This window comes from Microchirus variegatus (genome assembly GCF_963457635.1).
Source record: "Microchirus variegatus genome assembly, chromosome: 20".
Taxonomy (NCBI): domain Eukaryota; kingdom Metazoa; phylum Chordata; class Actinopteri; order Pleuronectiformes; family Soleidae; genus Microchirus; species Microchirus variegatus.
This window is the reverse complement of record NC_139821.1, coordinates 1,582,207-1,597,632: the sequence shown is the minus strand read 5'-3', so window position 1 is coordinate 1,597,632 and position 15,426 is coordinate 1,582,207. Positions and strand designations below refer to the sequence as shown.

The 15,426-nt window shown below is 50.8% G+C and overlaps 1 protein-coding gene across 1 annotated transcript; it reads left to right on the top strand.

Annotated features, from left to right (window-relative positions):
- Positions 1-723: 723 nt before the first annotated feature.
- Positions 724-14,589, top strand: LOC310941523 (uncharacterized protein; the record flags this gene model as incomplete). The annotated part of the gene is made up of 23 exons (XM_083906710.1): positions 724-852; positions 937-1,071; positions 1,794-1,871; positions 1,967-2,037; positions 2,107-2,272; positions 2,388-2,494; positions 3,045-3,278; positions 3,357-3,483; positions 3,561-3,677; positions 3,755-3,903; positions 5,657-5,735; positions 5,838-5,915; positions 6,768-6,914; positions 7,002-7,111; positions 7,570-7,659; positions 8,214-8,341; positions 9,105-10,468; positions 10,607-12,304; positions 12,596-12,856; positions 12,926-13,045; positions 13,206-13,358; positions 14,195-14,257; positions 14,365-14,589. The coding sequence occupies 23 exons, from the start codon at positions 724-726 to the stop codon at positions 14,587-14,589; spliced, it is 5,829 nt and encodes a 1,942-aa protein (XP_083762836.1).
- Between the last annotated feature and the right edge of the window lie 837 nt (positions 14,590-15,426).

Here is a 15,426-nt window from a genome sequence, read left to right as displayed (position 1 = left end):
GTTAATTAACCCGGGTCACTTTCAGCGGGTCAGCCACTGAAAGTGACCCGGGTTAAATCACAGCGTTAGCAGAAGAGTTAGCAACTGAAGACGCAGACATAAACAGAAAGTTTGTTGATGAACTCCGCGGCTTCCGTACTTTTCTGTTCTTCACTTTCTCACATTAGTCTTTATTTAATTTTCATATTATCATATTTGTATATATATATATGTTCATATTCTTTCGTATATATTTGTTTGTAACTACACTTTAATGTTTATTTACCGCAAATATTTACATAGTTTTTGCTCTTGTTTTTTTTTTTTTACTTTGAAACTACTGATTCAGAGATGACTGTGGTTCATTGCAAATGCTGAGTCAGCATATTATTATTGTTAATTATTATTATTATTATTTTCTCTTCTCATTATTACAGTACAATAAAAAAAAAAGACAGTGTGTGATTGTTGTCTCCAATTTCTTATGTTGGCTTCTTCCTTTAGGGGGCGCCACAGCCGATCATCTGCCCAGGCTGTTGGTGGATGTTATTAAGCATAGCTCACTATTTGGCAGCCAGTCTCTTCCTCCTTCTGTCACAGCAGAGCAGCCATGTTGTTGTCCTCTTTCTGTCCATCACTACTCTGTCTCTCCATCATCCACAGATCAAAATGTTTGTCTTTTTCAGGACTTCAATCCATGACTCGGCGTCTCGGGGGACATGACGACGTCCTCTGCTCTGCAGGATGGACGCTGAGCCGCGGGACCAGAGGGCGGGGCTTATGAGGGAGGTGTGTCGTCTGCAGGAGGAGCTGGCGCAGAGTCGAGCCGAGAGGGAGGAGCTAGAGTCCAGGAACAGAGCTCTGAATGACAGGGTGAGGAGGAGGAGGAGGAGGAGGAGGAGGAGGAGGGTCATGTGACCGTCAGACTGAATCACAGCTCTCTCTCTCTTTCTGCAGCTGTGTCGGTCAGTTTGTCCCTCGGCCACACTCTCTTTACACGAGGAGGAGCAGAGGGAGTGGAGGAGGCGCCTGAGGGAGGGGAGAGAGAGGGAGGCCAGACAGTCTCTGCTCGTCCACCGACTGCAGAACAAGGTGTGTGTGTGTGGTCTCACCTGGTTTTACCTGTTCTCACCTGGTTTTACCTGTTCTCACCTGGTCTCACCTGGTTTTACCTGTTCTCACCTGGTCTCACCTGGTTTTACCTGTTCTCACCTGGTTTTACCTGTTCTCACCTGGTCTCACCTGGTTTTACCTGTTCTCACCTGGTCTCACCTGGTTTTACCTGTTCTCACCTGGTCTCACCTGGTTTTACCTGTTCTCACCTGGTCTCACCTGGTCTCATATGGTCTCACCTGGTCTCACCTTGTCTTACCTGGTCTCACCTGGTCTCACCTGTCTCACTTGTCTCACTTGGTCTTACCTGGTCTCACCTGGCCTCACCTGGCCTTACCTGGTCTCACCTGGCCTTACCTGGTCTCATCTGGTCTCATATGGTCTCATATGGTCTCACCTGGTCTCACCTGGTGTCCTACCTGGTTGTACCCTGTCTTACCTGGTCTTACCTGGTCTTACCTGGTCTCACCTGGTCTCACCTGGTCTCACCTGGTCTCACCTGGTCTTACCTGGGGTCTTACCTGGTTGTACCCTGTCTCACCTGGTCTCACCTGGTCTCACCTGGTCTCACCGGTCTCACCTGGTGTCTTACCTGGTTGTACCCTGTCTCACCTGGTCTCACCTGGTCTCACCTGGTCTCACCTGGTCTCACCTGGTCTCGTCCGGTCTCACCTGGTCTCACCTGGTCTCGTCCCTCTCAGGTGGTGGAGTACAGAGAACGATGTCAGCGTCTGGAGCTTCAGCTTCAGGAGGAAAACACACAACTGATCAATACTGAGGTCACAAACTACTACTACTACACACACTCACTCTGTAGTATTACTGCAGTAGTACACAGTTTAAAGTACTCGCCATGCGTTTGGTGTCTTTGCAGCAGAGGATCAGAGGCGAGTGCAGCGACTCCCTGGAGAGCGCCCTCATCAGGCTGGAGGAGGAACAGCAGAGGTACACGCCCATTAACACCTGACCGTGTCATGTGACCACACGTGTCTTCACGTGTGTGTGTGTGTGCAGGTCCGTTGGTTTAGTGGAGACCAACACGTTCTTGCGGGACCAGCTCGTCCAATCGGATCAGACCAACCACTTCCTGGGGGAGGAGCTCCAGAAGCTGAAAGCTGATTGGCTGAAGTATGTGGAGGAAATGAAGGACAGAGAGTGTGATTGGCTGAGAGAGAAGGAGGTTTGTAGACTTCACTGTTCTGAATTATTCTCTGTTCTTTTCACTGAGAGACTTAATTCTGTCTCTGTCCATCTGTCCTCTTTGTCCTCTGTGTCCTCTCTATCTCTGTCTCTAGTGTAGCTCAGGAGTTGTGGGTCAACACCAGACTCAGTTGTGGTCTCTGTGGAGATCTGTTGTGTCTCTGCAGACACACTGTCACTCTGTGAGGACTGCAGCTGACAGGTGACACACGCACACACACACACACACACACACACACACACACACACACACACACACACACACACACACACACACACACACAGAGAGACACACACAGGTCACACACACACACATAGACACACACACAGGTGATACACACACACAGAGACACGCACACAGGTCACACACACACACACACACACACACACACAGGTGATACACACACACACACACACACACACACACACACACACATACATACCTACAGGAGACACACACACACAGAGACAGAGGTGACACACACACACACACAAAGGTCACACACACACACACACACACACACACACACATACCTACAGGAGACACACACACAGACACACAGAGACAGAGGTGACACACACACACAGGTCACACACACACACACACACAGGTCACACACACACATACATGCCTACAGGAGACACACACAGAGACACAGGACACACACACACACAGACAAAGGACACACACAGAGAGAGAGAGACACACACATGTAACGCTCCTCTTTGTGTGTGTGTGTGTGTGTTTGTAGGGACCTGTTGCAGTTGAGGACGGACTTTTCCCGTTTCTCCTCCTCGCTCCTCTCCAGCTGTGTCTCCGTCTCCTCCTCCCTCAGGCTGAGTACTGCTGCTGCACCTCCTCCTCCTCCTCTGACCTCCCTTCCCTCAGAACACCCCCTCACCTCCTCCTCCTCCCTGGGAACCTTCTGTGTGGACGACCTTGAGTCCAGGAGGGAGGAGCAGGAGGTGTCTCAGCTGAAGGAGCAGTAAGTTAGTTTCTCCTGTCTGTTGTTTCTGTTGCACCTCCTCCTCCTCCTCCTCACCCTGTCACCTCCCTCTGTCAGGGTCGTGGAGCTCTCTCTCTCCCTGCAGGAGGAGCGCGGTCGGGGGGAGGAGCGAGAGAGAGAGGTGGAGAGACACAGAGACGCAGAGAGAAAGCTGCAGTCTGTGATCAGAGCTGTGATCAGACTGGTGAGGTCATCGTCATTCGTGGACTTTGGTGTGGGAGAGTGAGTGAGTGCTTCACCAAAGTCTGTCTTTGTCTTCAGTCCAGAGTCCTGAGCAGCGGTGGACTCTCTGTGTGCGTCTCCTCAGACCTGTCCTCCCTGCTGTCTGTCCTGTCTCAGTCCGAGAGCGCCCTCCAGAGGAGACACGAGGAGCTGCAGGTCGGCCTCAGCCACACTGAACCGCAGAGTTCAAAGGTCATTTATGAAGTGCTGATCAGTGTGTCTGTGTGTTAAAGGGGGCGGAGCTATCGTTGCGACGCCTCGGCGAGGAGAAGGCGGAGCTACAGCTGCGGCTGAAGCAGCTGGAGGACGACGTGCAGCGGCTGCACGCGCACACGCAACACACACAGCAGGAGCTCACGCACGCCGTGGACTCGCTGAGCAGGTACACGCCCACACACACCTGAGCAGGTACACGCCCACAAACACTTGAGCAGGTACACGCCCACAAACACCTGAGCAGGTACACGCCCACAAACACTTGAGCAGGTACACGCCCACAAACACCTGAGCGGGTGCACGCCCACAAACACCTGAGCGGGTACACGCCCACAAACACCTGAGCAGGTACACACGCCCACAAACACCTGAGCAGGTACACGCCCACAAACACCTGAGCAGGTACACGCCCACAAACACATGAGCGGGTACACGCCCACACACACCTGAGCAGGTACATGCCCACAAACACCTGAGCAGGTACACGCCCACAAACACCTGAGCGGGTACACGCCCACAAACACCTGAGCGGGTACACGCCCACAAACACCTGAGCGGGTACACGCCCGCAAACACCTGAGCAGGTACACACGCCCACAAACACCTGAGCAGGTACACGCCCACAAACACCTGAGCAGGTACACGCCCACAAACACCTGAGCGGGTACACGCCCACAAACACCTGAGCGGGTACACGCCCGCAAACACCTGAGCAGGTACACGCCCACAAACACCTGAGCGGGTACACACGCCCACAAACACCTGAGCAGGTACACGCCTACAATCACCTGAGCGGGTACACACCCACAAACACCTGAGCAGGTACACGCCCACAAACGCCTTAGCTGGTACAAGCCCACAAACACCTGAGCAGGTACACGCCCACACACGCCTGAGCAGGTACACGCCTACAAACACCTGAGCAGGTACACGCCCACAAACACATGAGCGGGTACACGCCCACACACACCTGAGCAGGTACACGCCCACAAACACCTGAGCAGGTACACGCCCACAAACACCTGAGCGGGTACACGCCCACAAACACCTGAGCGGGTACACGCCCACAAACACCTGAGCGGGTACACGCCCACAAACACCTGAGCAGGTACACGCCTACAAACACCTGAGCAGGTACACGCCTACAATCACCTGAGCGGGTACACACCCACAAACACCTGAGCAGGTACACGCCCACAAACACTTGAGCAGGTGCACGCCCACAAACACTTGAGCGGGTCATGTGACCGCAGTACCTGTGTGACACCTGTGTGTGTGTGTGTGTGTGTGTGTGTGTGTGTGTGTGTGTGTGTGTGTGTGTGCGTGCAGGGAGAGAGAGGCGGCGTCCTCGCTGCGTCTGCAGGTGGACGAGGTGAAGAGAGACAACGACAGACTGAGGAGAGAGAGGGAAAGACGGGAGGACAGGGAGAGACAGCTGGAGACGGAGACACACAGACGGTACTTTACTGTGTCCTTCTACGTCCTATTGTGTCCTATCGAGTCCTACTGCGTCTTTCTGTGTCCTACTGTTTCCTACTGCGTCCTACTGTGTCCTACTGTGTCCTACTGAGTCCTTCTGTGTCCTACTGCGCCTACTGTGTCCTACTGCGTCCTACTGAGTCCTTCTGTGTCCTACTGTGTCCTACTGTTTCCTACTGCGTTCTCCTGTGTTCTACTGAGTCCTACTGCGTCCTACTGTGTCTTACTGTGTCCTACTGCGTCCTACTGTGTCTTACTGTGTCCTACTGCGTCCTACTGTGTCTTACTGTGTCCTACTGCGTCCTACTGAGTCCTTCTGTGTCCTACTGTGTCCTACTGTTTACTACTGTGTCCTTCTGTTTACTACTGTGTCCTACACACACATGACGTAAACATGTCGCACACAGACGTCGTAGCTAACTAGCGTTGTGTTGTTACAGAGTGGAGACGGAGCTGCTGGAGAACGTTCAGCTGACAGAGAGAGACGTCCTGCATCGTCTGGAGATTCACTCTCTGAAGGTGATGAATGGACGAACTTCACTGTCGCACTGTATCTGTAGCTTTGTTTACCTGTGTGTGTGTGTGTGTGTGTGTGTGTGCTGTTCCCCTGTTGGCCTGCAGGTGGCGTTAGAGAGAGAGCAGCTGGACAGACAGAGAGCAGAAGAAGAAGCTGCAGACGCCAGAGACGCTCTGCAGAAGGTTTGTCCTCTCACTGATTCAGAGACGTCTGTGGCTGAATCAGATGTTCTCTCCATGTTCTTCATCGTCATGTTCTCTTCACGTTCTCTTCACTTTCTCTTCATCTTCTCTTCACGTTCTCTTCACGTTCTCTTCACGTTCTCTTCATGTTCTCGTCTTGTTCTCTTCGCGTTCTCTTCCTGTTCTCTTCACGTTCTCTTCACCTTCTCTTCATGTTCCCTTCACCTTTTCTTCACGTTCTCTTCATGTTCTCTTCATCTTCTCTTCACGTTCTCTTCATCTTTTCTTCACGTTCTCTTCACCTTTTCTTCACGTTCTCTTCATGTTCTCTTCATCTCGTCATCTTCTCTTCACGTTCTCTTCACGTTCTCTTCATCTCGTCATCTTCTCTTCACGTTCTCTTCATTTTCTCTTAACGTTCTCTTCACGTTCTCTTCATCTTCTCGTCATGTTCTCGTCTCGTTCTCTTCACGTTCTCTTCAAGTTCTCTTCATCTTCTCGTCATGTTCTCGTCTTGTTCTCTCCATCCTCTCTTCACTTTCTCTTCACGTTCTCTTCATGTTCTCTTCACAGTCTCTTCAAGTTCTCTTCACGTTCTCTTCATCTTCTCGTTCTCTTCATCTTCTTGTCATCTTCTCCTCATGTTCTCTTCATGTTCTTGTCATCTTCTCCTCATGTTCTCTTCATGTTCTTGTCACCTTCTCCTCATGTTCTCTTCATGTTCTTGTCATCTTCTCATCATGTTCTCTTCATATTCTCTTCACGTTCTCTTCCCGTTCTCTTCATCTTCTCATCATGTTCTCTTCATGTTCTCTTCACGTTCTCTTCACGTTCTCTTCACGTTCTCTTCAGTCCAGAGAGAGTGTTCTGCGTCTCTCGTCCTCTGAGTGTTCTCTGAAGCGCGACCTGGACGAGGGGCGGGACTCTCTGCTCAAAATGGCCGCCCTGAACTCAGCGGTGTCTTCGGACAAGAGAGAACTGAACAATCAGCTGCTGCAGGTAAAACTATCGTCATGACACTTTAAATATAAACAATAATAAACACAACAGATCCTTTAATAACTCTGTGTGTGTGTGTGTGTGCAGCTGGACTGTGAGCTGTCAAACAGCCAATCACAGCTGCAGGCTCTGAGGTCAGAGGTCACCTCTCTGCAGCGTCAGGTTAAGACACTCAGCGCTGACTGTGACCAGCTCAGGTGAGTTTCTACCTGAAGTTAAGCTCCGCCCCCTAAATCCTTCAGTATTAACGGTTTTATTTAGGTGACAACATTCGTCTGAATAACCGTAATCCTGACTGTAATCCCTGTAATCCCTATTATCAACCGAATTAAATCTTAAATCCTAAATGTGAACCCCTTAATTCCAAACCCTTTACTGAATCAGAACTCTTAAATTCTTAATGTAATCCCTTTAATCCTGACTTTAATCCCTTTAATCCTGACTGTAATCCCTTTAGTTAACTGAATTAAATCTTAAATCCTAAATCCTAAATTTGAATCCTTTAATCCTGATTCAAACCCTTTACTGAATTAGAACTATTAAATTCTTCATGTCATCCCCGTAATCCTGACTTTAATCCTGACAGTAATCCCTTTAATCCCGACCGCAATCCCTTTAATCCTGACTGTAATCCCTTTAATCCCTCCCTGCTCAGAGCTCAGAGGGAGGTGGAGGCCACCGTCGTCCACCAGCTGAGAGAACGAGAGCGAGAGATGGAGAGAACGATGGAGGAGAAGGAGAGAGAGTTGACCTCTGTGGAGGAGGAGAGAGAGAGAGCTGAACGACAGCAGGAGGAGGTAGAGAGAGAGAGAGGGAGGGGGCGTGGCCTGTGGTCATGTGACCACACCTTCACCTATACGCTCACACACTCACACGGTGTTTTCTCCTCAGCTGTTTTCGCAGTGTGCAGCAGCTCGTGAGGAGCTGCAGGAGGTCAGGAGGCACCAGGAGGAGCAGGAGGAGGAGCAGAAGAAGACCAGGAGGCAGGAGGAGAAGGAGAAGGAGCTGGAACAGCAGCTGGAGGAGGAGCAGGAGAACAGCCAGAGGCAGGAGGAGCAGCAGTTGGAGGAGCTGGAGGAGGCGAGGAGGAGAGAGAGGCAGCAGGAGGAGGAGGAGGAGGAGGAGGAGCTGCACCAGCTCAGGTACTGGACTCACCTGAGATCTTTATTTAAGTTTGATGATCAACATTGAACATTAAGTTGACGCCTCTGTCTGTCTGTCTGTCTGTCTGTCTCACTCTCTCCCTGCCTGTCTGTCTCTCTCTCGCTGTCTCTCTCTCTCTGTCTGTCTGTCTCTCAGGTGTCTGTCTGTCTCCCTGCAGCATCAGTTGTCTCATCAGAACAGACAGTTGTCTCAGACTGAGGTGGACAGATGTCAGCTGATCACACACATACACACTCTACAGCAGGCCAAGCTCACCTTACACGGTCAGTGTGTGTGTGTGTGTGTGTGTGTGTGTGAGAATTTAATCCTGAATTTCAAACCTTAATCCTGAATTTCAACCCTTAATCCTAAATGTCAACTCTTAATCCCGAATTTCAACTCTTCATCCTGAAATTAATCCTGAATTTTAACCCTTATTCCCAAATTTAATCCCAAATTTCAACCCTTAATCCTGAATTTAATCCCGAATTTCAACCCTTAACCCTGAATTTAATCCTGAATGTCAACCCTTAAACCTGAATTTAATCCTGAATTTCAAACCTTAATCCCGAATTTCAGCCCTTAATCCTTAATGTCAACCCTTAATCCTGAAGTTAATCCTCAATTTCAACCCTTAATCCTGAAATTTACCCTGAATTTCAACCCTTAATCCTGAATTTAAATAATTTAAACCCTTAATCCTGAATTTAACCCTGAATTTCAACCCTTAATCCTGAATTTAATCCTTAATTTCAACCCTCAATCCTGAATTTAACCCTGAATTTCAAGCCTTAAACCTGAATTTAATCCTTAATTTTACCCTGAATTTCAAACCTTAGTGCCAGAATTGAACCCTGAATTTCAACCCTTAATCCTGATTTTTTTAATCCCTTAATGTTTGATGTGAATTTAGAAGTAGAGAAAATCCTCATGCAGGAGAAGAGGAGGTGCAGAGAAGTAAACCTGGAGGAGGAGGAGGAGGAGGAGGAGGAGGAGGAAAGATGGTTAGAAGAAGGAGAATAACTTGTTTTTTTGGTTTTTTTCTAGGAGAAATCGAGTGTCTGAAAGAGGAGGTGGAGCAAGTGACCACCAGGAGTGAGGAGGAGAGGGAGGTGCTGAAAGAGCAGCTGGAGATGTTGACCACAGAGGTGGAGGAGCTGAGGACGACGAGGAGGGAGGAGCAGGAGGAGAGGAAGAAGGAGAAAGAAGCCTGGCAAAGAGAGAGGGAGGCTCTGAGCGAGGAGCTGGGGGTGAGGGACGGAGAGGTGGAAGTCCTGAGGAGGCGCAAAGAAGGACTGACTGAGGAGATGGAGGAGAGACAGAGGGAGGTGGAGAGACTGAGGGTGGAGCTGACGGAGGAGGAGGTGCACATCAGCCTCGTGATGGAGAGATTCAAGCATTTGGAAGGAGAGAAGGAGAAGCTGGAAGATGAGGTGAAGAGGGCGGCGCTCAGGTCGAGAGAGGAGGAGGTGAAGATGGAGGAAAGGAGGGAGGAGGAGAGGCAGAGGGACAGGGAGACGGAGGCGCTCTGTGACCGGATGGAGAGATTAGAAAGGGAGAAAAAGGAGAGGGAGGAGGAGGTGGAGAAGGAGTTCAACAGACTGACAAATAATATCTCTCAACTGGAGGAGGAGGTGAAGGAGGTGGAGCAACTGAGGGGAGCAGCAAGGACGGCTGAGGAGGAGGTGGAGAGATGGAGAGCCAGACTGGAGGAGGTGAAGGAGGAGCAGAGGAGACATAAAGAGAGACTGCAGGAGGAAAAGGAGGAGATGAAGAAGGAGAAGGTGCAGGAGGTGGAGCTCCTGATGGTGAGGCTGAATGTGGCACAGGAGCAGTGTGAGGAGATGAAGGAGGAGGTGCAGCAGAAGGAGCGCAGCCTGGAGCATCAGATGAGCGCTGTGAGGGAGAGAGAGGAGCAGGTGGAGGAGCTGAAGGAGCGCCTGAGGCTGGTGGAGGAGCAGGAAGATGATGCAACAAGGGAGGTCCAGGAGGTGAAGGAGAAACTGAAGCAGACAGAGGAGAGGGAGGAGCAGCTGGAGGAGCTGCTGAGGGAAACCCAGGGTCTCCTGGAGAAAGAGAGGAGCGAGGGAGGAGACAAAGACCAGAACATCTCCAGACTGACCAGGGAGCTGCAGGAGGAGCAGACTGAGAGTGAGGAGGTGAGGAGGAGAGCCCAGCAGAATGAGGAGGACAACAACAGGCTGAAGGAGGAGGTGAAGGAGTGGCAGGAAAACGTGGAGCTCGGCACAAAAGAAGGGACCAAGCTCAGTCGTCTCCTGAAGGAGCGCGAGGAGGAGGTGCAACAGCTGAAAGACTTGTTAGAGAGAGAGGAGGAGAAGAGGCAGGAGGCGGAGGAGCTGAGGAGAATGGAGGAGGACAGGAGGAAGAGGCTCGACGTCAAACTGATGGAGGTGAAGGAGCAAAATAGAAGGCTGGAGGAGAAAGAGAGGGAGTCACAGGAGGAGCTGGAGGAAGAGAGGGAGGTGCTCAGGAGGACAAAGGAGGAGAAGAGGAGACTGGAGAACAAACTGAAAGTTCTGGATGAGAAGAGAAAAGGAGAGGAGGAGGAGCTTAGAGGAGTGACGGAGGAGAAGAGGAGGCTGGAGAGTGAGCTGACAGAGAAGGTCAAAGAAATGGAGGCACAGAAGGAGGTGCTGAGGAGCAAAGAGGAGGAGGAGAGGAAACTCGAAGATGAACTGAGGAAGGCCAAAGAGGAGCGTGAAAAAATAACAAATATACAGAGACATCAGCACCTCCTGGGGGAGGAGAGAGGGAGGGCCAGGGAGAGAGAGCTGGAGGAGGAGAAGGTGGGACTCCTGGTGGAGCTGAGAAGGAGACAGCAGGAGGTGACGTCTCTGAGGGAGGAGCTGCAAAGAAGGAGAGATGAGGTACAGGAGGAGCAAAGGAGGAGCGAGAAGGAGGTGACATCTCTGAGGGAGGAGCTACAAAGAAGAAAAGATGAGGTACAGGAGGAGCAAAGGAGGAGAGAGCAGGAGGTTACGTCTCTGAGGGAGGAGCTACAAAGAAGGAGAGATGAGGTACAGGAGGAGCAAAGAAGGAGCGTGAAAGAGGTGACATCTCTGAGGGAGGAGCTACAAAGAGAGAGAGATGAGGAGCAGAGGAGGAGAGAGCAGGAGGTGACATCTTTGAAGGAGGAGCTACAAAGAGGGAAAGATGAGGTACAGGAGGAGCAAAGGAGGAGAGAGAAGGAGGCGACATCTCTGAGGGATGAGCTGCAAAGAGAGAGAGATGAGGTACAGGAGGAGCAAAGGAGGAGTAGAGATGAGGTAACAACAGCTAAGGAGGAGATCCAGGAGAAGCTGAGGAGGACTGAGGAGGAGTTGACCACTCTTAGGCAGGAGATCCAGATGGAGCAAAGGAGGAGGGAGCAGGTAAAGATGGAGATATCTGCTCTCAGAGAGGAGGTGCAGGAGGAACAAAGGGAGAAGAAGGAGGTGCAGAAGCGGCTGGAGAAGATCAAGGAGGAAGCAACGGCGATTACAGAGGAGGTGCACAAGGAACGAAGAGCGAAGAAGCAGATGCAGGAGGAGGTAGTGAAGATGAAGGAGGAGCGTGGGAAGAGGGAGGAGGTGCAGGTGGAGGTGTCTGCTCTCAGAGAGGAGGTGCACAAGGAACAAAGGGAGAAGGAGGAGGTTCAGGAGCAGCTGGAGAAGATCAAGGAGAAAGCAACGGCCATTACAGAGGAGGTGCACAAGGAACGAATAGAGAAGGAGGAGGTTCAGGAGCAGCTGGTGAGGAGCAAGAAGGAGGTGATGGTCATCACAGACAAGGGTCGCAGGGAGAAGGAGCAGTTGCAGGAGGAGGTAGTGAAGATGAAGGAGGAGCGTGGGAAGAGGGAGGAGGTGCAGGTGGAGCTGAAGATGGAGGTGTCTGCTCTCAAAGAGGAGGTGCACAAGGAACAAAGGGAGAAGGAGGAGGTGCAGAAGCGGCTAGAGAAGATCAAGGAGAAAGCAACGGCCATGACAGAGGAGGTGCACAAGGAACGAAGAGAGAAGGAGGAGGTTCAGGAGCAGCTGGTGAGGAGCAAGGAGGAGGTGATGGTCATCACAGACAAGGGTCGCAGGGAGAAGGAGCAGTTGCAGGGGGAGCTCGTGAAAATGAAGGCGGAGCTTCAGAAGGAGCTGAGAAGAGAGGAGCAGATTGAGGAGGCGCAGGAGAAGCAGCAGATGAAGCAGGGACTGAGGGCTGCACTGGAGGAGATGACCAACCTCAAAGTCCTCCTGCAGGTACAGCACCTCCTGCTGGACACCAAGCAGTTCAGTCCTTATCCTCTGTTTACAGGCTTTATGCTAAGCTAACATCACAGTTCCCTGGGTTAATGGTGTTAATGTTTCCAGTCATGATGCTAAGCTCAGCTAGCCTTTTTTGTTCTGCTAAGCTAATGTATACTTTTTATACTAAGATCGGCCAAGTTATGCCACGCTAACACTAGCTGTTTGTAGCCTTTGAGCTAATGTACGTATAGCTAATGTAACAGTTTTTATGCTAACTCATTAGCATGTTGTTGTGTCGTTCAGGAGAGCCACACAGAGGGGGAGCGTCTCAGGAGCATTCTGACGGAGAAGAAGGGGGAGGTGCAGCAGGTCAGAGAGGAGAACCAGAGGAGCGTCGGGGAGGAGGTGCTGCAATGGAGAGGAGAAGTGGAGGAGCTGAGAGCGAGGGTGACTGTCCTGGAGAGGAGGAAACAGCAGGTGCTGGAGGAGCTGGAGGAGGCGCGACGCGAGGAGGCGACTGCAGAGGAGCAAAGAAGGGAGGCCGAGGAGCAGTGGAGGAGCAGAGTGGAGAAGATGGAGGAGGAGCAGGAGGCGAAGCTGAGCGCTCTGCTGGGAGAAAACCTGACACTGAAGGAGGAGCTGGAGGAGGCGCAGAGGGCGGTGAAGGAGATCGGAGATACGGCGGCCATGTTGGAGGAGCAGAAAACACAGATGGTCTCTGTGCAGGAGGAGAAGGAGGAGCTGAGGAGGGAGGTGAGACCAGAGTGTGTGAGAGTTCTTGTTTGTGTGTCTTTGTGAGGACCAAAGGAACATAAACAGGAAGTGAGGACATTTTGGGTTGGGATTATGTTAGGTTAGGGTTCAGGATTAAGATTAGGATTAAGAGCGTGTGTGTGTGTGTGTGTGTGTCCAGGTGTTTGCTCTCACTCAGAGGACAGAGGAACTGGAAGGCGACAGGAATCGGGTTCGATTGGCTCTGGAGAGAACTGAGGCCACCATCATTGGCTACGAGGGGAGAACCAGCCAATGGGAGCAGAGCACGGGGGCGGAGTCTAATCCCGAGGAGGTGCATGTGTCACACAGACTGACTTCTCTTCATCATCACGTCGCTGAACTGGAGCTGGAGAAAACTCAACAGAGCAAGAAGATCTGTAATCTGGAAAATCAGAGAGAGAAACTGAAGAGAGAGAGGAAGACGCTGAGAGACACACTGAGAGAGGTACACACACACACACACACACACACTGAGAGAGGTACACACAGAGACACACAGAGACACACACACACACAGTCAATCACACACACACGCATACTCTCACACTCACACGCATTCTCACACACACTCTCACACACACTCACACACACACTCACACACACACACACATACAATCACACTCACACACACATACACACACACACACTCTCACACACAGTCACACACACACACACACACATACACACATACAATCACACACACTCACACACACATACACACTCTCACACACACTCACACACACACACACACTCACACACACACACACATACACACACACACGCACTCTCACACACACACACACTCACACATACACACATACAATCACACACACTCACACACACACACACTCACACTCTCACACACTCTCACACACTCTCACACTCACACACACACACATACAATCACACACACACACACACACACACACACACACTCACAGTTGATGATGTTTCAGGTGGAGAAGGAGCGGCTGAAGCTCAGGCAGCAGATGATGGACAGCAGCAGATCTCTGGTCAGATTTTAAATTCAACGCGTTGATGATGATGATGATGATGATGATGATGATGAAGATGAAGATGGACGTCATGAGAGTGTGTGTGTGTGTGTGTGTGTGTGTGTGTGTGCAGGTGCTGATGGACACCACAGAAGAAGAACACCTGAGGAGCAGAGTGATGGAGCTGGAGGACCAGGTGAGCTTCAACACTCAGGAAACAGTCTGAGGTGTTTTTTTTAGTTGCCATGGTGACGATGACAATGACGATGCTGATGTTGTCTCCGCCCCCCTCCTCCTCCTCAGGTCAGTCAGCTGCGACTCCTATTGGCTGCAGACCAGCAGCAGAGGGCGGAGTTTATCGAGCAGTCGACCAGGAACAGCGAGCGGCTGCTGTCGCTCCGACACGAGCTCAGAGATTCGCTGGCCGTCGTCTCTCACCGTCCAATCCCGTCCGTCCTGGAGGCGGAGGCGGGGCGACTGGACCGCAGCCTGAGGGAGGAGGAGCTAAGGATGTCCCTCAGCCAATAGTAACGTCTTAGGTAAAGCTTCGAACCAACAGACACTTTTGGTCACTTTTGTTATTTATTGGTTCACAAACATGAATTCACTCATCTGTTACTGATGTTATTTATATTTCTCTCTTTATTGTTGACGTGCAAATATGTTTCCCATGATCCTTCAGTCTGAGAGAAGACTCACAGGTCACACGTGCGTTTGTGTAAATTTTAATAAAGTATTTTTTTATTCAAAATCACTTTTTGTTTGTCGCTTTTTGGGTGTAATACCACCTGTGGCCTGTGGGAGGGGGGTCACTAATCACGAGTTCAAGTCGAGTGACGGAGATTAAAAACTGAGATGATGCTCGTCCTCGCTAACGTCGGTCTGTAAACACCTTTGTTAAGCTAACATGCTAAATTAGCCTGAGTAGCTAGTTCAGAAGTCAGTTAGCAAATTAAAATGTTTATTAGCTAACAAATATGTCATGTGACGTCTTTTTTCGCCACCCATCTGGACTGGTCTGTACTGGTCTGAACCAATTTGAACCAGTCTGAACTGATCTGGACTGGACTGAACCAATCTGGATTGGTCTGAATCAATTTATTTGAACCAATCTGAACTGGTCTGAACCAATCTGGACTGGTCTGAACCAGTCTGAACTGGTCTGAACCAATCTGGACTGGTCTGAATCTATCTGAACCGATCTGGACTGGCCTGAACCAATCTGGACTGGCCTGAACCAATCTGGACTGGTCTGAACCAATCTGGACTGGTCTGAATCTATCTGAACCGATCTGGACTGGCCTGAACCAATCTGGACTGGCCTGAACCAATCTGGACTGGTCTGAACCAATCTGGACTGGTCTG